General features: G+C 38.9%; 1 protein-coding gene across 1 annotated transcript in view; it reads left to right on the forward strand.

Moving 5' to 3' along the window:
• Positions 1-479: 479 nt before the first annotated feature.
• The window catches only part of LONRF2 (LON peptidase N-terminal domain and ring finger 2), a 32,949-nt gene continuing 17,192 nt past the window's right edge, over positions 480-16,236 (forward strand). The window contains exons 1-3 of the mRNA XM_038551010.1: positions 480-1,167; positions 9,945-10,063; positions 15,174-15,296. Coding sequence (XP_038406938.1) covers positions 480-1,167; positions 9,945-10,063; positions 15,174-15,296 — 930 coding nt within the window. The remainder of the gene's footprint in view (positions 1,168-9,944; positions 10,064-15,173; positions 15,297-16,236) is intronic.

The following is a 16,236-nucleotide window of genomic DNA, read 5'->3' on the forward strand; positions in this document are numbered from 1 at the left end:
GCGCCTACTTCGGGCTCTCGCGTCCCTGGAGACAATTTCCCAAGTCAAATTCGCGGCGTGCGGGGCAACCGCCCGGTTCCCTTGGTAACGGCGGCCGCAGGTTGTGGGGGCGGCGGCGGCGGCGGCGGCGGGAAGGAGCGCGCGGCGAGGGGCGCGTGGAGGCGGGGCGGGGCGGACGCGCACGCACACAGGCGCGGGGCCGCGGGGCTCTCACGGGCCGCCTGGCCTACGGGAGCGAGCCGGCGACGACGGGGGCGCCACGCGCGCGGGGCGCGGGGCTCGGGGCGCGGCCTGCGGCCTTCGGCGTGCGCCCGCCCGGCCCGGGGTGTGGGCCCGCGGCACCTGCCGCCCCGCCCCTGGGGGACCCCGCCCCGCCCCGCCCCGCCCCGCCCCTCCCCCAGGCGCGGGGCTCTCGCGGAAGGGCGGCGGGCGGCGGAGCCTCCTCTCGCGTCCGGCCTGCGGCGCCACAGCCCGCGGCGATGAGCCCCGAGCCGGTCCCGCCGCCCCCGCGCCCCGGCGGCGACTGCGGGGAGCCGCTGGCCCAGCGCCTGGAGAGGGCCGACGAGGCCTTCCGCGCCGGCGAGTACGGGGCGGCGGCGGAGCTCCTCCGCTCCACGCTGGCGGGGCTGGCGGGGCTGGCGGGGCTGGCGCAGCCCGAGCGCGGCCTGTGCCTGCGGCTGGGGGACGCGCTGGCCCGCGCGGACCGTCTCCCCGAGGCCCTGGGCGCCTTCCGCGGCGCCGCGCGGCTCGGCGCGCTGCGGCCCGAGGAGCTGGGGGAGCTGGCGGGCGGCCTCGCGCGCGCCCTGGGCCGGCGCGAGGGGCGGCTGCGGGCGGGGCGGCCGGGCGGCGCCCCCGGGGAGGCGCGCGGGGAGGCGCGCGGGGAGGCGCGGGGGGAGCCGCGGGAGCTGCTGGGCTGCCCGCGCTGCCGGCGGCTGCTGCACAGGCCGGTGACCCTGCCGTGCGGGCTGACGGTGTGCAAGCGCTGCGTGGAGCCGGGGCCGGCGCGGCCGCCGGCGCGGCGAGTCAACGTGGTGCTGAGCGGCCTGCTGGAGAAGTGCTTCCCGGCCGAGGGCCGCGTGCGCAGGCTGGCCGGCCAGGCGCGGAGCCTGCAGCGCCAGCAGCAGCCCGACGCCGCGCTGCTCAGGTGCGACCAGGCGCTGGAGCTCGGTAAGTCGGCCCGCGGAGCTGCCCGCCAGCCCGCGCAGGTGGCCCCCTTCCGAAGGGGGGAAGGCGAACCGGCGCCCGAGGGGGCCAGCGGCAGAGGCAGGTGCGCCCCCGGGCCGTCCCGTGCCGGACCTCCGCCTCCTTCCCCAGTGGCCGTGAGGCCGGCACCGCCTTCCACCCGGTCTCCGCGGCCCGGGAGTGGCGGGATGACCCGGTGTTTTTATTTGTCCTGCAGGAAAGTGCAGCACCCTAGAGGCACGCGGACGGGGGAGTGCCTTGTGCCGGGGCAGGATTTGCTCTGGGGGTTTCAAGTAAGGAATCCAGGAAGGAGGATCCTTTTCCGTTGTGCTTTTATTATTTGCACATTCTCTCTCAAAGGGCATTAGATGTCCTTAGGGTTTATTAGTTAAATTAGCTAGTGTGTGTTTAATTTTTAAAAGTTACTGAAATTCGTGGCCAGCACCAGGCTCTCTGATTCTCTTCCCACCTGTTAAGAATATGTCATTTAAAAAGTCCAAACTTGGGGATCCCCGGGTGGCTCAGCGGTTTAGCGCTGGTGTCAGCCCAGGGCGTGATCCTGGAGACCTGAGATCCAGGCCCACATCAGGCTCCCTGCGTGGAGCCTGCTTCTCCCTCTGCCTGCCTCTCTCTCTCTCTCTCTCTCTCTCTCATAAATGAATAAATAAAATCTAAAAAAAAAAAAAAAAAAAGACCAAACTTCCTGTCATTGTACTTGATTCCCACTGCATATACTCTATTGACAATTTTTGGGGGGTGGTGAAGTCTATGTGGAGGGTGATTCGGATTCCCTGGTTCTGCTACAGGTTATGTGTGAGTTAAATCACCAGCCAAGAAGACTTCGCTTATTTTTTTTGTTACTAAAAGAATCTTGTGTGCTCTATTCATTATGCATTTTATTTTAAATTTAGAGTTAAGGTTTTCCCTTTTAGAAGATACACTTGTATTTAATTTGGGGGATTCTTTGTTGGATAGAGCAGTTAAACTGTATTATATAACAAATATCCTGTACCATTTTTGCAGCTTGTATCCATATTTTAACAGGCTGTATATTTTTGTATTTTCATCTATCATGTTTTATATATGTAGTGTTGAGCAACACTATCCAGTGGAAAAATTGTGTAAGCCACATATGTAATTTTTAAATTTCTGGTAGCCACGTGTAAAAGATGAACAGAAGCAGATAACATTTATCTTAATATTTTTAAACCTATATTATCGAAAATACTATTCAACATATCTTCAATGTAAAGTATGGAGATTTTACTTTTTTTTCAAACAGATCTTCCAAATGCATTGTAATTTTTACATGTACTGCCAACTTCAATTTGGATACAAAATTTTCATCAGAAATCCCTCCTGTATGTTTGTTTCATAAAACTTAGTGTTGAAAAAGTAGATTGCCATGTTGAAATTGTTCCAGATTAACTTAAAAGCTTTCCACTAGTCAATGGAATATCAGCTTTTAAAATTAACTTTCAGTTAGTTAAATTTAAAAAGTCCGTGTCTCACTTCCTTTGTCATTCCAACACCATTTCATTTGCCCTAGTGGCTATTGTCTCAGTAAGTATAGAACAGATAGAAACAGTTGCTGGGGTGCCTGGGTGGCCCAGTCCATTAAGCATCTAACTCTTGATTTTGACTCAAGTCATGAGCTCTGGGTTTGTGAGATCAAGCCCAGCTTCAGGCTCCCTGCTCAGCAGGAGTCTCCCCCTCCCCCTCCCCCTCCCTCTGCCATACCCTCCCTCTCCCTGCTTATGCTTTCTTTCAAATAAATAAATCAGAAATAAAAGCTGCTAGAAGTGTAGAAGATCACAATACCAGCTGTTGGAGAAGATGGAGGAAATGAGAACCATCATATGTTGCAGATGGGTCTGCAAATTATACACCTGGAAAATTGGTAGTATCTGAAGTGTTAAATAGAATATTGGCCAAGCAGTTTCAATAAGGTACATATATATGTGCACTGAAAGAATGTACAAGAATGTGCAAGAGCTTATATCCTTATGTAGAGATACCCCTGAAGTGGAAACAACACACATGTCCAATAAATGGAATGAATGACTAAATATATTATGCCTTTTGGAATACTGTACAAAAAGAAAGTAAACCAGCTACAGCTACACATTACAACATGGACAAATCACAAACATAATGTTGGGTGAAAGAAGTCAGACTCAAAAGCATTTTTACCATATGATTCTATTTATCTATAAATCCAAACAGACAAAATCACAATAGCATGTTGTAGGTAAGGGCAGTGGTTACCTTTGGGAAACAAAATATTAGCAGATTGAATCCAGTGATACACTTAAAACGGGTCACAATCAAGTAAAATGTTATTTCATCTAATCATTGTGTCTCAACTAATGTAATTCACTACATCTGTAGAATAGAGAAAAATCATATAAGCTGTGTTAAAATCTTTCAGGGAAGTAGGAGTACAAGGGAACTTTCTTAATATGTTAGAGTATCTACAAAAATCTGTAGCAGGGAAATACAAATTAAAACCACAATAAGATACCATCTCTCACCTGTGAGAATGGCTAAAATTAACACAGGAAACAATAGATATTGGCAAGGAAGCACTGTTGCACTGTGGGTGGGAATGCAAACTGATGCAGCCGCTTTGGAAGACAGCATGGAAAACGTCCTCAAAAAGTTAAAAATAGGACCACCTTATGACCCAGCAACTGCACTACTATGTATGTATCCAGAGGATACAAAAATAGTGATCCAAAAGGGCACATGCACCCCAATGTTTATAGCAGCAATATCCACAATAGCAAAACTCTGGAAAGAGCCCAGACATCCATCGTCCATCGACAGATGAATCGATAAAAATGTGGTTATATATATATATATATATATATATATATATATATATATATACATACATACACACAATGCAGTACTAAGGCATCAGAAAGAATGAAATCTCCCTATTTATAATGACGTGGATGGCAATAGAGGGTATTATGCTAAGCAAAATAAGTCTGAGAAATACAAGTACCATAGGATTTCACTCATGTGGAATTCAAGAAATTAAGTTCTGTTTATCTGTTAAAGGTAGGGAAGAGAAGGAAAAGTAAGACAGAAACAGTAAAGCAAACCATAAGAGACTCCTTTAACGCTAGGAAACAGTTGCTGGAGGGGATGTGAGTGGGGGATGGCGTAGCTGGGTGATGGGCATGAAGGAGGACACTTGATGGAATGAGCACTGGGTGTTATATTGCAACTGATGAATCACTACATTCTACCCCTGAAACTAATAATACACTATATGTTAACTACATTGAATTTAAATTTTAAAAAATCTGTAGCAATCTTCATAATGAAATATTGAATGTATTACCATTGAGGGAAAAAGTGACAAGGCTGTTCACTGCCGTTACTGCCGTTTTGTATCATATTAAGATTCTAGGTGCTGCAATGAGGAGAGAATAAAAAGTACTAAGATTGGAAAAATAAAACATTATTTGTAGATGGCATGGTGGAGTACATAGGAAGTCCAGAGGAATATTTGAACTATTGGAAATTATAAGTGAATTATCAAGATTGTTGACTATAAGATTAATACAGCAAGATCAGTGATGATTATATATACTTAGTAAAAACCAAAAAATAAAATAGAAAACCCATTTAAGTAACAAAAAACTTCTTTGGAGTAAATCTTGACATACCTGAAAGTTCAAGACCTCTTCACTGAAATACGAAACATTTCTGGGAGAAGTTGAGTAAGTGGAAAGGTACGTGATTTTCACAGATTGTAAAACTCAGTATTGATGTCAGTTCTGGGCATACTGAACTATAGATTCAGTGCATTCTCAGTCAAAATCTCAGCTAATGATTTTGGTGGAAGTTGATGAATGGCCAAGGCAATACTGAAGAAAAATAATGAAAGTGGAGAACTGATACTTGCAAGATACCAAGACTTATTATAATACAGCTGCAGTAATTAGCACAGAGTTGTATTGGCCCAAATATAGACACATAGAAACAGACTCTCATGTACAGTCACTTGATTTGCTACAAAGATGCCAATAGAGTTAAATGGTTGGGGAAGGGGGAGTGTTTTAAATAGTCAAAGTCTGTTGCTTATCCATTTGGAAAAAAAAAATGAACCTAGATGCCCATCATACATCATACATGGAAATTATAATCAGATATCTAAAAGAAATCATAGAATATTTTCATGAATTTAGGGGAGGTGATCCTTTTTAAGGCACAAAAAGCATAACCATGCAGGAAAAGATAGATAAATTCAATTAAAATTAATAACTTTTGTTCCTCAGAGACCTCCACAAAAGACTGAAAAGATGATGTGTATTGGTAATATGTATCTAAATGAGAATGCTAATTCAGACTATTGAAAATAATGCTTATAGCTCAAGAACCAAAAAGGAAGTCTGTCTAAATAATAGGCAGAGTTGAACAGATGCTTTGTAAAACTAGATCTCAGAATGGAAAATAAATATATGAAGGGGTGCCCAATGTAATTACTGATCAAATGCAAATTTAAAACCAAAGTAAGATATTAGAACATACCTGAAAATGAAAACAAGTAACAGTACCTGGTTTTGGCAAGTATTGGAAGCAATCGGAACTCTTACATTGCTAGTTGAAGTGGAAATTGGTATAAGTTAAATATACTTAGGAGTACCTACTAAAGCCAAACGTAACATAACTTCTGGCACGGTATTCACACTTTTGACTATGCCAAATAGAAATTAATGCTTTTACTTGACGGGATGAGCACTGGGTGCTATGCTATATGTTGGCAAATCAAACTCCAATAAAAATAATATATACAAAAAAAATTAATGCTTTTGCCCAACAAAAGACCTATACAAGAATGTTCATAGCAGCTTTATATTTATTTATATAAATAAATGCCAAGAACATTTGGATAACAACCCACCAGTAGGATGAGTATATAAATCAAATCATACAGTGTAGTATGCAGCAGGTCTTTTATTCTCTTAAAGAAACAGACATACAGCAGTATGAAGGAATTTCACAGAATGATAGTGACAGATACAAGAGTATATTCATATAGCCCCATGTATAAGTTCAGAAACAGGTGAAAGTAATCCATGGTGATAGAAGTCAGAATGCTGGTTACCTTTAGAAAAGGTGTACTACCTGAGAAAGTGCACAAAGGAGCCTTCTTAGGTCCTGATCTGGGTCACGATGACTTGGGTGTATACTATATAAAAGTTCAAGATACACACTTAAAATTTGTAGCCTTCACTTTATAAGTCCTTACATCACTCTAAACAAATAACCCATGAGGAGTATTACTGTTGATTCTTTATATTCACCAGGACCACTACTTAGCTGTCATTGCTTTATGTATCAATTCATTCAGCTCTTCCTAAATAACACTTGTACAGTTCTCTACTTCTCACCACTGCCCACTCATTTGACAGATCTTATGGTGGTAACACTAGCTCCCAGCACAATGACAACTCTGGGTTGCAGTTGGAAGAGAACAGTCTTTGATTAACCCTAAATGCAAATGCAGACAGTAGACTGTCTCTTCCTCACAAAGCCTGATTCTCAGACTGTACTCTTTTTGGCTCATTTCCCTGTACAAGGGTTAATTTATAAACTGTTTGCATATTTGTGTCAATTTCTTGGAAGGTGCACACATGTCTTTTTCTTCCATAAGCTGTCTTCACACAAAGAATTTTTAAGTTGCTTTTCCTCTTCGATTTTTTAGTGATTCCTCCATAAATTCTCTCAGTTTTATTAAGCTTAAGGCTTAATACTTAGGAAATGTGTAGAGATTTACTTGAAATGTTTTAAAAGATTAAATTTTGAAGTTCTGGCGTCATAAGTGGATTACAAATGGTGGAAGTCAACAAAGAAAACCGTTTGATTCACTCAGTGTCTTGGGTGAGAAATGACTTTTTTTGGACTTCGGTAAAAGCTTTTAGACTGTGAGGAGTAGAGGCTTAAATGCATTCATTAGAAAAGAATGATTAAAAATAAATGTAAATGAAGAGTATTTTTAACTCCAAAAACTTTGTCAAGATAATGAAACTAACACAAGTGTAAGCAAAGAGATAATGAAGAAAACATTAGTGAAACAAAAAAAAATTGATTTCGTTAAGTCAGAAGCAGATTCATTACAGAGACCAATAAAAGAAACAAATGTTCAGCAAATGTGATGAAGAAAAAGCAAAACACAGGATCAGGAATGAAAAAGGCAGCATAAATGCAGATATAAAGGAACATAACAGATTTTAAAGCCTATATAAAAAGGACAATTTTAAGGAAATTATAAATTATCAAAATTAACCCAAGAAGAGGTAAAAACTTGACACTGACCAATAATCATAAAATAGAAGTGCTACTCAGGGCTTTTCTTTTGAAAAAGACACAAAGGTCAAGCAAGTTTTAACAAACTTTGAAGGAATATTAACTTTCATCTTATTTCAGATCATGCAGCGATATGAGAAATTTTTCATTTAATTTTAGGAGATTAGTGTTGATACTACAATCAAGTAAAGCTTAGGAAAAAGTTTATAGGCTTATATATGTACATAGCTGCCAAAATCTTAGTTAAATCTCTTAGTATTTGAATCTAGCAATATAGTAAGACTCAAGGCCAAGATGAGATTATCCCAAGAAAATAAGGATAATTAAGTATTAGACAAATTGTTCAATGTAGTTACTATAAGGACAGATTTAAGGAGATATGCTCCATGTAATTTTTCACATGCTGAAAGAGCATACTATAAAATTCACCGACTTCTTATAATGTCTTCATAGAAAACGAGGAATAGAAAGAAGCTTGACTAATTTGATAAATATTCTCTGTCAGGAGCTTATAGTAATAGTTCATGTTAAAGCATTCCACATATCCCTCTTTAAGTTCAAAAATAAGAGGAAAATGCTATCACCACTGTTACTGCAATGTGGAGTAAAACGAAACACAAAGAATAAAAACTAGCTTTCCAGAATCAAAGCTGATTGCACATGATATGGTTGCTTAGAAGATTCAAGAGAATCAACTCTGGCAAAGTGGGAACAAAGTGGGAGATCTTCATTCTCACCCACATTTGCAGCAGGTGTATTTCTCAAGCTCCAGCTATAGTTTCAGTGGCATTTTCTTTTTGAGATTTCCAAAATCTCCAAAGATTATTTCTGTATTTGAAAATGTATTTAATTGTGCAGTTGAGGAATTTTCACTTAATCTTCAGTTGGAAATGATTAATCTGTAATTATATTTCCTGTATGACACACTATGGAGACAGATAGGAGGATCTGATAGGATTCAATAAAGAACTTCTAAGCAATAAAATGCTCAATTTAAAATCCTACCCTAGTGGATTGACATCTGTATTTCATATTCCAAGATGAAAAACAAAGTTTCATTACAGATCATAACCAACACGAACATTTTCAATTTATTTTGATGATAGGGAACATTAACTTTGAACTTTAAGGAAAATGTTATCCCTTCCCCCAAAGAATTCCATTCTTCGAATTAGTAGACCTTTGTCACAAAAAAAGTACTAAATTATTAATGTTTTTTTTAATTTTATCAAAAAAATCTGAAAGTTTGTTTTCTCTATTGTTATTTAAGTACTTGTACAATATTCTCAAATTTCTTCCTGGCCTGCAAAACCTAAAATATTTACTCTTCAGCTTTTTACAGAAAAAGTTGTTGATTCCTAATCTAACCAGTCAATGTCATTTTAAAAGACATTGTTTTGTTATTGCTTTTATTGTTAAGATTCTCCATTCCTGCCATTTCTTTCCTCTTTTCCACACTTTTTTTCCTTGTCATACCTTCTCTACATTAAACATATGTAGCAGTAACACAGTTATAAGTAGCCTCATCATCTTGATATGATGTCTTTCTGCATGAGTTCTATTCTGCACTCTTGCTCAGTTACCTACATAAGCTAAGAGGAGAGGTAGTCACGTTTGGAAAGGTGGCTAGCTTGAGAGTCAAAGTCTAGGATTTGGAGCAAACTTAAATGGGTATTGGGTAGAGAAATGAGACCACATTTTAGGTACTTACAATATTTATTATCAATTAAAATGCATACTGTAGCTCTCTTTCAAAGATCCTGCAATGAGTATAGGTAGAGTGAACCAGGTCCAGAAGTATGAAAATGGCTGTGATGGTTCTGTCACTTTTCCACGGTATCTTGCCAGGTCAAGGACTAAACATACTACACATTAGAGAGTCTATCTTGGCTTCTGCGTAGCTAGGCTTATGTCCATAGTCTAATATGAGCAGTTCTCAACCTTTCTTCTGTTTGAGAAAGATTTTTTCCCCCTTCTTTTCTCACTTAAGAGAATATACTATTGTAGGTACAATTATGATGATAAGTTCATATCCATGCAGTTGTATTAGAGGACAAGTTATGCATTCTTTTGTTTCTTGAGCATGAATCTCCTTGTGTACTTCAAGAAAGTTATTTTAAATCTTTTCATTTTTAATACCTAGTTACAGCATTAAGATGATTCAGCATTTACTCATTATTGCAGATTATGTTAAACCTAGTGTGTATTCAGCAGTCTGTTTTTCTTGATTTTGAAGTCTTGTTAATTTTCTTTCTGTTTTCCTGAGAGAGGTCTTTTAAAATATACTTACCAAGCTACCAAACCACATGTGATTTGAGGGAGGAAGTGTTTATTTTGCCTTTATGTTTATTTTCCAATTTAATGTTTTTAGTGACTTGAAGATTGATTTTTAAATGTAGTCATTTAATTTTTTTTCTATTCTCCATGTCTTTCAGCTCCTAGAGATAACTCGTTATTGCTGCTGCGAGCAGAGTTATATTTAACTCTGAAGAATTATGAGCAGGCTCTACAGGATGCCAATGCAGTTTGTCAGAATGAACCTCTCTTGACTAAGGTATTTGACTAATATATTGGTTGTCTTTGGAGATAATAAATGTTAAGTTCATGGGACTTCCTTAAGAATAAACTAAGATGATTGTATTAGGTGCCTAACACAGCATACATTTTCCTCATGATAGTAGTCTAAATGTAGCAATCCACTTCATAATAAACCAACTCAGTTTAAAAGACCAAAAAGTCTCCCACTTTTGGGAGAAACACTAATTCAGATTATTTTTAGGAGATACTCAGTTGCCTTATATAATATGTCTTATATACTAAATAAATATATAAGCATAATGATAAAGTTATATAAATTTGTGAGTAAAGGGAAAATGTTTAAAACCACACTTTATATAAATAGGAAGATTATATAATATTCATGATTAACAGTTGTACCCTAATATGCGTGTAGCATATAAATGTTATATGCCTTTGTTAGTGAAAGGATGAATGTTTTCTATTTATTTTGGAATAACTTTAGTCTGTGTTGGAAAGGTCTAATATTTCTTCCTGTGATGATACAAAATAAGCTTTGTTAATTAAAAATAATAGCTTAAGTTATCCTTGAAGATTAAGAAGCCAGACAATAAAAGTTGTAGCTTTTTCATGAATCTCTGGATTTTAAAACCCAAAAGATATTTTAAAGTTTTAAAGAACTTGTAATGAAATTAACATGGATCACATGCTCTATAGCTAGTAAATACAAATATTTTTGTCCTTCTATATTACTTTTTATCATTTTTGTTTTAGAAGCATTGAAGAGGCATTAACCCATGTTAATAGAAAAGATGCCCTTCTTTACTTTCTTCCATTCAACCTTCCATTCTTTAAAACAAAATGTTTTCAGATCAGATTGAGTGTTAAATCGAAATTGGGGATGAGTATAAGGGTGGGAAACAAATGTTTGTTGGACTAAGCCCAGGAATCTATTTTTTTGCTTGCTTGCTTCACTAAAAACATTTTCTCCTCCTTTTTCTGATGACTTTTCTCCTATCCCTAGATCTCTTAATCTTCTGAGGGAATTTCTGTCAGTAATGATTGAGCCTTGATTGTTATGAATTATAAGTTTAGGATTTCTGAATGACAGTAGACCTGTGTTGTCCTGTGAAGCTAGTTTCTTCTCTACAGTATTGATTTTTGAGCTAAAATCTTGGTAAGTTGGCAGTGTGTCTTTGAAGAAAGACAGACTTAGTTACTACAAAGTTATGGAGATAATTTTAACTGTAAGAGAGCCAGCAAATGAATCATTAGCTTTTGGGATTTGGGTTATATCTTTAGGGTTTATTGCAAATCTGTGGACCTCAATTTTTGATAAATGGCTAGAGAAGAACAGCTTTAGTGGAAGTATACCCTGATAGTATACCCTGATAAATCAGTTTAAGATAATGAAGGATAGAAATGTATTTCCAGGTTAATATTATAACTAAAGGATTAGGGCAGAAGCAATATTGGAAAGTAAGTTGAAAGGACTGAGGGAAGGATGATGTTGTCCAACTGTGTCTGAGATGAGATGGAAGCACTTTAGAACCAACTTCGAGTTTTCAGCTGGGGACTACTATACCAGTGTATTTTTTCCAGGCAAAACTATCCTTTCAAGCCATCTGTCATGGCTGATGCTGATTCACAATTTTTGGTGCAAATGGAGATAAGCCAATGCAAACAAAATATTTGCCCATATACAGAACTATAAATAGGCATGTGAAAGTTTGACCTTAGCAAATGGGTAAGCATACTTGTGCTTTTTAATGCTCATAGATTCCTATGCTGGTAAATTAAATCTCAATAAATTTCAAATTGCTGAAATCTTGAAGAGTCTGCTCTCTGACAATAGAATGAAAAGAGTAATCGATGATAATAAAATATCCAGGAAATCCTTAAATATCTCTTATTTAATTATATTACTTCTGAACAGTCCGTGGAACAAAGATGATATCACAAAGGAAATTAGGAACTATTTTTAAATCGTTGATAATAAAAGCATATTACATCTAATTCATCATATGCAGCTAAAGCTATTCTTTGAGGGAAATTTATAATATTAGTAAATTATTAAAGAAATAAGGTCTCAGAAGAGTGATGTTTCCTTCTTAAAATACTAAGACAAGAAGAGCAAATTAAAACAAAGATAAGCAGAAAGAAAGAAGAACTATAAGAAACAGGGAGTCAATAAAATAGAAAAAAACAATAGAGAAAAGTCGATGAAACAAAACTTGTTGTTTTGCAAGGATAAATGAAAGTGATATACCTCACCAGACTAATCAGGAAAAAAGAGAAAAGGTACCGATTACTAATAGCAGGAATGAAAGAGTTGATACGACTATAGATCCCACAGACATTGAAAGGATAAAAAAGGGGCACCCCGGGTGGCTCAGCGGTTTGGCGCCTGCCTTCGGCCCAGGGTGTGATCCTGGAGACCCAGGATTGAGTCCCACATTGGGCTCCCTGCGTGGAGCCTGCTTCTCCCTCTGCCTGTTTCTGTGCCTCTCTCTCTCTGTGTGTGTGTCTCTCTCATGAATAAATAAAGAAAATCTTAAAAAAAAAAAAGGATAAAAAAGAACAATTTTATGAACAAAGTTATACCAATACATTCAACAACCTAGAAGTTAACTCCTTAAAAAACACAAACTACCAATGTTCATTCAAGGAAAGATAGAGCCTCCAATAGCCCTATCTCTATTTAGTGAAATTGAAATTACAGTTAACGCCCCCCCCCCCCCAATTTATCAGGACCTTATAGAATTACTGGTGAATTCTATCATACATTTAAGGAAGAAATAATGCCAATCCTTCAAGATTCTTTTGGAAATCAGAAAAGGAGGGAATACTTATTTTATGAGAACAGTATTATTATTGATAACAAAACTAGGTAAAAACAGTAAAAAACAAGCTTCAAACTAGTATCTCTATCTCATTTGAAAATTAATTTGTATTGACAGACTGAAAAAAATGCAATAAATGGAGATAAAGCACTTGATAAAATTGAACACTCTTCATGTTAAAAACTTTGAATGAACTAGGAATAGCAAGGGATTTCCTCAATCTGATAATGACTATCATACTTACTGGGGGGAAATGGAATACCCTTCTGCTAAGACCAAGAAAAATAAAAGGTGTTTGCTTTTAGCACTTACCAGTATGGTATTGGAGGTCCTAGCCAGTCTAGTAAGGCAAAAAAAAAAAAAAAAAAAAGAAAAAGAAAAAGAAAAGAAAAGGCATATATATATATTAAAATATTTTATTTATTCATGAGAGACAGAGAGAAAGAGAGAGAAAGAGAGGGAGAGACACAGGCAGACACAGGGTCATTGTATGATTTACTTGCCTAAATGAAATACTGTGAAACTAATAACATTTCTTTTTAAAAGTTAAAAAATGTAAATAACTAATCACTCAGTGGAATGAACCCAACCTGGTGATAGGGAGTAATGGAGTGTCGATTGATCCATTCAGTAATGTGGATGAACCTCAGAAGCATCACATTAAAGTGAAGGAAGGCACACAAATAAATGTGTGATTTCATTTATATGAAATTCTCAAAAAGGCAAAACACTAGTGGCAGATCAGTGGTTCCTGGACTAGGAGAGAGGAGAGGATTGACTTTGAAGGGGCATGAAAGAACTCTCTGGGGTGATGGAAATGTGCTACATCACGATTGTGGTTGCAGTTACACACTGCATACATTTGTCAAAAGTCCTATATTATACATTTACAATTGATTAATTTTACTAGGTATAAGTTATACCTCCATAGAACTGTAGCAGCAAGAAAGCATAAACAAGTATAAGTCCATCACTGAAGGGAATCTCAGCAAATTTTTAAAATGCAGGTGAATGGATGAAAAAGCAGAGATCATGATAGTTCAAATGGGAGCTGAGCTCATGTCATAATACAAACTCCAGAGAAGATTCAATTTAAGCTCTTAGGAAAGGAGTAAGAAAGGTTTGTTTGATGGTACAGTTCACTCCACCATGCAGAGTAGTAGTAGGGGAAAAAAATCCTAGCCCCCCACCCCCACCTCCTGCAAAGAATTTGGACAGACTGCTTGGGGAAAGTTGTGGCTGCCAACAGGGCCCCCCACCCCTGAGTAAACCCCTCTAAATCCTGGTACATGAGGCTCCCAGCCTAAGGCCTGGCTTCTGTACCACACACACCTGAAAATAAAACATCTCAAAAAGATCTCCCACATGTAGATGAAGGACCCAAAGAGCCTTCCATTCAGCAGTGAAGTCTATAAAGTCAGGAGTCTGACTCAACATGGATGAAAATCAGTTGAAACAGTACATCTTTTTTATTTTTATTATTTTTTTTAGATTTTTTATTTATGAGAGCAAGAGCATGCAGGGGGAGGGGCAGAGGGAAAGGGAGAAGCAGACTCCCCGCTGAGCAGAGAGCCCAAGGCTCTGGATCCCAGGACCCTGAGATCATGACCTGAGGTGAAGACAGACACTTAACTGAGCCACCGAGACACCCCTAGTACATCTTTTTAAAATATGAATGAAGAAACAGGGATTAACAAGAAAAAATTCAATGAAATAAAGAATAAAGAGACTAATATGAATGATCAGGACACCTGACCCCAATGGAAACATAATATGTGAACTGATAAAACAAATTACAGTGTTTACTATGATTTGAGAAAATACTACAGGCACAAAAAAATGCTAGTGAAAATACTGATTCATATTGCACTTTGTTTATTTCTGTTGTAGTATTTTGTATGTTTTGCTTTGTGTTCTAGGTATTTCTGGTCATATCTGTCTTCTCTCACAAGATTGTATGCTCCCTAAAGACAGGAACATAGTTACGATCTGTGATGACTGAATGTATTTAAACTTGGTAGATACCACTTCTCTCTTACTTAGCATGTCCCTTGAAACCCACCTTGGGTTCATATTCCTAGTCTGATGACTGCTGTGTTCTGATTGTAGATTGTGTTTATGAGGTATTCAGATTTGCTCAGGTTCCAAGGTAGTAGAGCTAGTGTCATCCTAGGTGGGGTTTTGTTTATTCTAGCTAATATGAAAATTAAGTAATTCTAATGATTTTTTTTTATCAAGGCTCTTTGTATGCAAGTATATGATCACACTTTTTAAAATGCATATCTTGTCTTTTGATGAATTCAGGGGCATCATGTGAAGGCTCAGGCTCTTTCTGCATTGGGAAGAAGTAAGGAAGTGTTAAAGGAGTTTCTCTACTGCCTTGCTTTAAATCCAGAATGTAACTCAGTGAAGAAAGAAGTACAGAAGGTGTGATTTTCTTTAAACTTTCTTTTTTAGGTCTCATTTATAGCCTTTATGTCCATGCTGAGTAGCTCCTACATGGAGCATAAAGAAGAAATATAATCCTGAGTATTCATGACAATGTAGTTAAAAATACAGGAATAATAATGAGTTTCACATGTTTGACACCTTTTATCCAACGATAAAGCACAATGTTTCATTAGATGGCATTTGCAAGGCTCAGTTCTGCTGGGATAGTGACAGGGCTAGGGAGGCAGGGTCCGTGTGTGAGACTGGGGAGGCAAAGCAAATTTTCTTAGAGTTGTAATTTCAAGCATTATAGCTTGTATAGGAATTCTATGAAAGACATTGTGATAATATATAAAATATACAGGTTCAGCTGGTGTTAACTTAAAATTTTTAGAAAAGCTTTACTGGCACAATGCAGAAAGATCTTTTCTCTTATTGGGTCCTTAGCCCAATCTTGTTTAGAGGTCACTGAGTCACAGTTACTGTGGGAATCCACCCTATAAGAGCCTGTGCAATTGTTACAATCTTAGCACTTCCAGTGACCACAGTTCTTGTTTTTATGTCAGTGTTTCCCTATTTTAGCACTATTCATTGCTGACTTCTATCATACATTTACCTTGTAATTTTGACTTTAGAGTCTAGTTTTATTTTCTGGAGCAAGAGAAAATGAATCCATTCTTCCTCTTCCATTTTAAACTACCTTAGATATTTGAGATTGGCTGTTATCTTTGCCTTATGTCTTTGGACCCAACAACATCCTTTTCACATGGAATAAGGTTGTAGGGTTTCCTCCTCTGGATGCATTCTAGTGTACCTCCATATCTGACAGCTACAGGTGGGGAACTTTGACCTTCCCTTGTGTTCATATCATGAGGCATGTTTGTTTATTTTTAGCCTAATACCATCACACTGTTGGCTCCTATTAGAACCATAGTTA

The sequence above is a fragment of the Canis lupus genome, chromosome 10 (assembly GCF_011100685.1).
Source record: "Canis lupus familiaris isolate Mischka breed German Shepherd chromosome 10, alternate assembly UU_Cfam_GSD_1.0, whole genome shotgun sequence".
NCBI lineage: Eukaryota > Metazoa > Chordata > Mammalia > Carnivora > Canidae > Canis > Canis lupus.